This window comes from Salmo salar, chromosome 26 (genome assembly GCF_965601325.2).
Source record: "Salmo salar chromosome 26, fSalSal1, whole genome shotgun sequence".
NCBI lineage: Eukaryota > Metazoa > Chordata > Actinopteri > Salmoniformes > Salmonidae > Salmo > Salmo salar.
This window is the reverse complement of record NC_138316.1, coordinates 2,377,914-2,386,478: the sequence shown is the minus strand read 5'-3', so window position 1 is coordinate 2,386,478 and position 8,565 is coordinate 2,377,914. Positions and strand designations below refer to the sequence as shown.

Below are 8,565 nucleotides of genomic sequence, written 5' to 3'. Positions count from 1 at the left end.
TTTTTTATGATTGCCTTCAACACTGAGAAACCATCAACTACACTTCCACAATGTACATTTATCCAAAACATTTCCCCCCAGAAACACTTTGAGCAAACACAGATGCTTTAATTACTGTTTTATTACCACAGTTATCAGTTTACAGCAAATAGTAGGCCAACCTAAAATTTAATACACAAAGTCTATTAATAAAAACATGGGAACATTACAATAGATGTCACTGTATCACAACATATTTCAGGAATGTAAAACATCTCAGTGATACTAAGTAAAAATGTAATGGTAAAAACACTTTATAAAAAGATATGTTTAAATTATACCACAGGACTGTATACGGTGAACATGACTTCAATTCATATCCATATATAATGTATTTTTCATGACTTCAACATTGTGTATTTATTGTAACTCAATTAGTGATGAAAACAGTGCAAAGTTAAGTCTGATGAATTGCAATACATACATAGACAAATTAGACAATACAAATTGTTCTTTAAGAAATGAAAGACAGAAAAACAATGAAAGTGTTACACCTCAAACTGAGAGACAATCCTGAATTCCTGAGTCAGGCTTTACAAGGTTTTCAATTGAATTACCCTCACAGGAATCTCTTATTAATGCCTCTGTTTTAATGGAGAAACAAGCCTGTTTATCTAAGGGCCTGTCGCAAATGGCACCCTATTCCCTATATAGTGCACTACTTTTCACCAGACCCTTATGGGCTAAATAGAGAAAGGGGTGCCATTTGGGAAGCAAGTATAGTGTATTGTATTGTATTATCATCAAGATGGATGACATTTCTGATGACAAAAATGTTTGGTAGAAAATAGGAAACGTATACAAGATAATTGTTACCGAAACAACCAGTATAGTATTAAGTAGAAGGCATTGTCTCCCACTCCTACAAAAATAATGAGAAAAAAAGAACACATGGTACATTTAATTGAACAATTATACTTACTTATATTCCTTAATTTAATTGTCTTGATATGATTATCTCAATGGGGCAGAGTGATGATTCCTTTTCTCTGATTTTCAGACCATTTAGGCCAAAACTTACCTTCTTTCTCTGAAACACCTTGCCATGCTCAATAAATAGGGCAGAGGGGGCTCTTTTCAGTGAGTTTTTAGCAGAGGCAGTCCTTCGCAGTAGTGGAGTGAAAAACCCACCCTGTGGAGACAAAGCCAATAAAATGAGCACAGACCTTAGAAAAGACCCATGGTGGCAGGAGCATGGGGGCCACAGTAGCCAACTCCACCACAATATCAAAGTGACCCAGCCAAGAGGATATAAAACACATACTCCAATACAATGACATGCTGGTAAGAAGAGTAGTAGCAGGTGATTCATTTTTCTTCTTCCTAGAGCTTACCAAGTTCTGATATGCAGATTGGTATTGTTGAGTCGGATTTGTTTACAATGTGTCAAACAACTTTGGTCAGCCAAAGAACCCTTTCAAGCTCTGTAGGAAAATGATTTATTTGAGGCTAATGATTGCAAAGGCCTCATCTTTGAACTGGCCCTCTGGTCATTGTATCTAAAGAGGGGGATAGCCTATTGATGTGCACTGTAGGCTAATTGCTTCTCAACACACAGGCATCTGTACAAATGAGGGGGAAAGGCATTTTACACAGACATTATGTTAGACAAGAATGGAATAAAGGGAGAAAATGTGTCCAACCTACAACTGGAGAAAAGATTAAACATTTCCTTGAAGTTTTCCCCCTGATTTATTAATGAGTCACCTTAATAATTAGACAAATTCTGTTTGGATACCATGTCACATTATGAAGCCTTTTGTATTTTCACTTTAACACACTAGTGTTGTGTTGAGCATTCTGAACAGTAAGTGGCAGCATTGTGCCACAAACCTTCTCAGAGAAGGAGTGCTGATCTCAGATATTTTTCTTCTTCATTTTAGATCATAATGAATAAGATTACATGGACATGTGGAAATGTGGGACCAGATCCTAGATCAGCACTTCTACTCTGAGACACTTTATGAATATGGGCCCTGGATATTTTCAGGGATAAGACCTCTGGATGGCATAACAGGGTTGTGGGTGGCAGCGTAGAGTTGTGTTACCTGTGCCCGTTCTGTACAGAATGCCAGAGACTGTCTGAAGGAGGTACATTTGGCGGTCTTCCCTGCAGTGATGAGGTTCATCTCTGACCCAGCTCTCAGCTGTACCCTTCTCTTCCCGGTCAAGTCCAGTTTCTGAACCCCCCGCTCCACCTCACACGATTTCCTACCTGTTACAGAGCAGTCACTGTCACAAATCTGCAGTAAATACCTACGTTAAAGACAATTTTTTTTTTTTTTACTAACAATGAATGAAGTTAGTTATAGCACCAAATTTTAAGATGGAACTCAACTTTGTCCCAAAGACTCGAATTATGGCAGTTTTGTTGAGAGGAAAACATGATATGTGTTTTTAAGAGGCCCTTGCCTTGACCTTCTGCCATGAGGCTAGATCCTGCTTCCATGACCAAACCACCAGAAACGATGGCTTAGCATCAGCACTCTCCAAAATCCGAGCACATGGGAGCATTTCCCTCCACAACTCCAAGAAGGAATCCAAGCTCACTTCTTAACAGTGAGTAAGAGCTGGAGTAACTGTGGCTGTACATTCCCTCCTGGCCTGCACACTCTTTTCAGCAGTGTTCACATGTCCCAGCAGCCTTGTCTTCAGCAGCCTTGTCCTAGATCTGTTTGTGCTACCATGTCAACTCCTTGTGATGTTTGGCCTGAAAGCACAAACAGATCTGGTAACAGGCTATATCTTCAGGCCTCAGCACTTCAATAACCCATAGCCTGGGGGTGTTATATGAAGTAGTCCCAGACTTTTCTACTTTAACTAAACTGCTCAAACTTAACAAAAACGGGGGGGGGGGGGGGGGGGGGAGTAGACCAGAGTAACCGTGTTCCCACCACTATAATTATAAAGCGTTATGCATTTGTGTCTGTGTAGTGTTTTACATTGATGCAACAGCACGCAACTGCAACATAAAACTATGGGATGATGGAAAATTCTGTTCAGAGAATCTGTTATAACATATCATTATGTAGACACGTTTATAATGCAAGCCAGATGTAGTGGAATTGTTTCACTTAAAAGTCAAAAACTTTAATGCAGGAGAATGATAATAATATCCAAAGTTACATATTCTTCCCTAATCATATTTTTTGCACAGATTTGGGGAATAAACTCCTACAAACATCTTTAATTCTCTATTTGGCTCCCGGTCTGAATAACAGATGGAGTGGCAAAGAGATTGGACAGAAATTGGTCTTAAAGTACATATTGATGTGAAATCTAGGCAAACCCTCATGTCTCTTTGCATTTGAAATGTGGAATACTATATGTGTTCGGTACCAGCTAGTAGCCGGCTACCACCAAGTACTCTACCTTGCACGTTAGAGACTGCTGCCTTATGTACATAGAGTCATTAAACACTGGTTCACTTGAATAATTTTTGCATACTGTTTTACCCACTTTATTTGTAAAAACTGTATTCCAGTCAAACCTCATCCTATATAACTACTGCTATACACATTTTCTATTCAGATAGCATTCACTCTAGTCCGGAAGCTAATTTCCTGCAATTCTATCCATTTTGACATGGGGTTTTGTACTGTGTATTGAAATCAAATCCAATTTTATTGGTTACATACACATGGTTAGCAGATGTTAATGCCAGTGTAGCAAAATGCTTGTGCTTCTAGTTCCGACTATGCATTAATATCTAACAAGTAATCTAACAATTTCACAACAACTACCTTATACACACAAGTGTAAAGGAATGAATAAGAATATGTACATATATATATATATATATGGATGAGCGATGGCTGAACGGCATAGGCAAGATGCAGTAGATGGTATAGAGTACAGTATATACATATGAGATGAGTAATGTAGGGTATGTAAACATTATATAAAATGGCATTGTTTAAATTGACTAGTGATACATTTATTACATCCAATTTTTTATTATTAAGTGGCTAGAGATTTGAGTCAGTATGTTGGCAGCAGCCACTCAATGTTAGTGACGGCTGTTTAACAGTCTGATGGCCTTTTTCAGTCTCTCGTTCCCAGCTTTGATGCACCTGTACTGACCTCGCCTTCTGGATGATAGCGGGCTGAACAGGCAGTGGCTCGGGTGGTTGTTGTCCTTGATGATATTTTTGGCCTTCCTGAGACATCGAGTGGTGTAGGTGTCCTGGAGGGCAGGTAGTTTGCCCCCGGTGGTGCGTTGTGCAGACCTCTCTACCCTCTGGAGGGCCTTACAGTTGTGGGCGGAGCAGTTGCCGTACCAGGCGGTGATACAGCCCGACAGGATGCTCTTGATTGTGCATCTGTAAAAGTTTGAGAGTGTTTTTGGTGACAAGCCAAATTTCTTCAGCCTCCTGAGGTTGAAGAGGCGCTGTTGCGCCTTCTTCACCACGCTGTCTGTGTGGGTGGACCATTTCAGTTTGCCTGTGATGTGTACACCGAGGAACTTAAAACTTTCCACCTTCTCCACTACTGTCCCATCGATGTAGATAGGGGGGTGCTCCCTCTGCTGTTTCCTGAAGTCCACGATCATCTCCTTTGTTTTGTTGACGTTGAGTGTGAGGTTATTTTCCTGACACCACACTCCGAGGGCCCTCACCTCCTGCCTGTAGGCCGTCTCGTCGTTGTTGGTAATCAAGCCTACCACTGTAGTGTCATCTGCAAACTTGATGATTGAGTTGGAGGCGTGCATGGCCACGCAGTCATGGGTGAACAGGGAGTACAGGAGAGGGCTGAGAACGCACCCTTGTGGCGCCCCAGTATTGAGGATCAGCGGGGTGGAAATGTTGTTTCATACCCTCACCACCTGGGGGCGTCCCGTCAGAAAGTCCAGCACCCAGTTGCACAGGGCGGGGTCGAGACCCAGGGTCTCGAGCTTAATGACGAGTTTGGAGGGTACTATGTTGTTAAATGCTGAGCTGTAGTCGATGAACAGCATTCTTACATAGGTATTCCTCTTGTCCAGATGGGTTAGGGCAGTGTGCAGTGTGATAGCGATTGCGTCATCTGTGGACCTATTGGGACGGTAAGCAAATTGGAGTGGGTCTAGGATGTCAGGTAGGGTGGAAGTGATATGATCCTTGACTAGTCTCTCAAAGTACTTCATGATGACGGAAGTGAGTGCTACGGGGCGGTAGTCATTTAGCTCAGTTACCTTAGCTTTCTTGGGAACAGGAACAATGGTGGCCCTTTTGAAGCATGTGGGAACAGCAGACTGGGGTAGGGATTGATTGAATATGTCCGTAACACACCAGCCAGCTGGTCTGCGCATGCTCTGAGGACGCAGCTAGGGATGCCGTCTGGGCTGGCAGCCTTGCGAAGGTTAACACATTTAAATGTTTTAGTCAAATACTGTATTCTCGACATTGCCCATTCTAATATTTCTGCATTGCATTTTAGTTACTGTTTATACACACCAAATATTATTTATTACTGGACACAGCTCAATCTAATATATCTACTGCTGTACATATCATTCTTAGCATATCTTGTCTAAATTAATCCGGTGTATATACGTATAGATTGCATTTGGATTTCTGTTACAGTGCTATTTGGTTTGTTAATTGGATTCGTTCTGACATTTCTTGATTTCTTGTTGTGTTTTTTAATTTGTATTTTATTATTTGTGTACTTTTACTACATTGTTAAGAGCTAAGAATTTCACTGCAACCGCTATAACATCTGCTGAACTGTGTGCGTGACCAATAAATGTTTATTTGATTTGACTATAGTCTAGTGCAGGGATGGGCAACTGGCGGCCCGCCCCCCTTTTGAAGGCCCTCAGTCGAGGTCTCAACTTACTGTTGCAAGTTAGAATAGTAGAATACACAAGGTGCAATTTCAAAATTTGGTTGTGTATCATCAGTTTTTCTCTTGTTATGTCAGTCACTGATAGTCAATTAGCCCATGTCAGCAAACATTTTTTAGATTGCTAAATTAGTTTAGTGGCCAGCTACCCTTCATGATGAGTTCAGTTTTTTTGTGGCCCCCAGCCCCATCAAAGTTGCCTATCCCTGGTCTAGTGCCTGATCAATTGCAGGATATGTCCAAATGGCCAAATGCAACATCGAGAGCATCCTGACCTGTTGCATCACTGCCTGGTACGGCAATTGCTCGGCCTCTGACCGCGGGGCACTGTGCATCACCCAGTGAATCACTCCTGAACAGGTAATCAAATGGCTACCCGGACTATTTGCATTGTGTCCCCACCAACCCCCTCTCCCCCCAACCCCTCTTTTTACGTTGCTGCTACTCTCTGTTTATCATATATGCATAGTCACTTTAACTATACATTCATGTACATACTACCTCAATTGGGACGACCAACCAGTGCTCCAGCACATTGGCTAACCGGGCTATGCATTGTGTCCCACCCAACACCCGCCAACCTCTCTTTTACGCTACTGCTGCTCTCTGTTCATCATATATGCATAGTCACTTTAACCATACCTACATGTACATACTACCTCAATCAGCCTGACTAACCGGTGTCTGTATGTAGCCTCGCTACTGTATGTAGCCTGTCTTTTTACTGTTGTTTTATTTCTTTACTTACCTTTGTTCACCTAATACCTCTTTTGCACTATTGGTGAGAGCCTGTAAGTAAGCATTTCACTGTAAGGTCTACACCTGCTGTATTCGGCGCACGTGACAAATAAACTTTGATTTGATTTGGTATGTCTGTGGTGTCTCCTACAGAGGAACATCTGAAGGGGTGAACATTGAATCTGACTTACTGTGGTTGTTAAAGATATCAGTGTTGCTGTAGTTCGATGACACTGAGTCTCCCCTGGCGACGTTATTGGAATTCTGGAACTGATGAGAGCAAAACAAAGGAAATCCGTTGAAATATCAACAGCTAACATTAGGTCCATCAAAATCACATTGGCTTCTTTTGACTGTTGTCAACTGTACAGTTTACGACAAACAGAAATGTACGCCTATGACCATCACCTGACTGTGTCCTTATTCAAGTCTGAAGGTACAAATTCTCTCTTGACCCTGGACACACAATGTTTTAGGCTAGAATTCAAACCAACAAAGAATAACAAACTGTGCACTACAATTGACTTCTAAAGGCAATTTCCCAGACATTTGTGGAGATCGCATTCATAAAATCAAGATTCAAGCATAAAGCACCTTTAAAAGTTCATTAACCTGCATTGGTTTGAATCCCAATCTCACACAAGAGAACAGGAGCAAAAGAGTTAAGTCAGAACATCATTTAAAAAAAAATCCATATACAACATATCACCCCCCCACCCCGAGAATGGGCCGTACCATGTGCTCCAGTATGGCCGTGTTGGAGTAGATGGGTTGTGAGCGGCCGCTTCCACTGTGCTGGTGAAAGGGGTCATCTATGTACATGTTTGAGGTTGGGAACCTTTGCTCCTTCAAACCACTGATGGTAGGGGAAAAAAAACTTTAACCAAGTAGCCCTATATAGGCATTAAAAAACATAGTTCTGGGTCCGTATGTATCAAGTGTCTCAGAATAGGAGTGCTGATTTAGGATCAGTTTAGCCTTTTAGATCACAATTAATAAGATTAAATGGACAGGGGAGAGCTGATCCTAGATCAGCGCTCCTACTCTGAGGAGCTTGATACATACTGTTTTGTAGATCCAAACCAAGGGATCTAGTGATCATCATAAACATTTATTACCTGAGGGCTCCAGCGGGCTTTGAGTCATATAGAGAGTCAGCCTGATTCTGGCTTACACTCCCGTCCTGTAGGAGCTGCAACCACTGCTCTTTCTCATCTGCACAGCTGGCCTGGACAGAGACATGGACGAACACAGAAAGAGAGGGATAGAGAAAGAAGACGGAGAAGGGGAGTTTCAACAACACACAATGCTCTGTTCCAGGAATGAATTGGTCAATTTTGATCCTGCACAGCTCCCTTTTGGAGTTTTGACTTGTTTCATGTTGAATATGAACCTGTGGGAAATAACTGGATCGCTTTTGGTAGTGATCGCATAATAACAAGCTTTTCTTTTGAGTTTTTGAAGAGTGTGAAATGTCTTTCCACCATGATCTAAATTAACCACACTAGGGTAAATGAATTGGCATGTAGCCTAGCGGTTAAGAGTGTTGGGCCAATAACTGAAAGGTTGCTGGTTCGAATCCCCGAGCTGACTAGGTGAAACATCTGTTGATTTGCCCTTGAGCAAGGCACAACCCTAATTTCACCTGTCACAACATACCCAAACCTGCCATGCAAATTGATTTTGTCCCCCCACGCTAAGCGTGATCACGACACAACCAATTATATTAATTTGAGGACAGGTCAAAAATAATAAAAAAATGTATGGCAATTTTTCTAGCTAGCATGCAGTTGCTAGCTAATTTGTCCTATTTAGCTAGCTTGCTGTTGCTAGCTAATTTGTCCTGGGATATAAACGTTGAGTTGTTGTTTTACCTGAAATGCACAAGGTCCTCTACTCTGACAATTAATCCACACATAAAATGGTCAACCAAATCGTTTCTAGTCATCTCTCCTCCTTCCA

The 8,565-nt window shown here is 41.6% G+C and overlaps 1 protein-coding gene across 2 annotated transcripts in view; it reads right to left on the bottom strand.

Moving 5' to 3' along the window:
• Positions 1–103: 103 nt before the first annotated feature.
• The window catches only part of si:dkey-220o5.5 (actin filament-associated protein 1-like 2), a 97,179-nt gene continuing 88,717 nt past the window's right edge, over positions 104–8,565 (bottom strand). For both annotated transcript variants that reach the window (XM_045708449.2, XM_014174854.3), the window contains 6 exons: positions 7,722–7,831; positions 7,339–7,459; positions 6,795–6,873; positions 2,088–2,254; positions 1,061–1,171; positions 104–901 (listed from right to left, as the gene is read on the bottom strand). In XM_045708449.2, the coding sequence (XP_045564405.1) occupies positions 875–901; positions 1,061–1,171; positions 2,088–2,254; positions 6,795–6,873; positions 7,339–7,459; positions 7,722–7,831 (615 nt within the window). In that variant the 3' untranslated portion in view covers positions 104–874. The remainder of the gene's footprint in view (positions 902–1,060; positions 1,172–2,087; positions 2,255–6,794; positions 6,874–7,338; positions 7,460–7,721; positions 7,832–8,565) is intronic.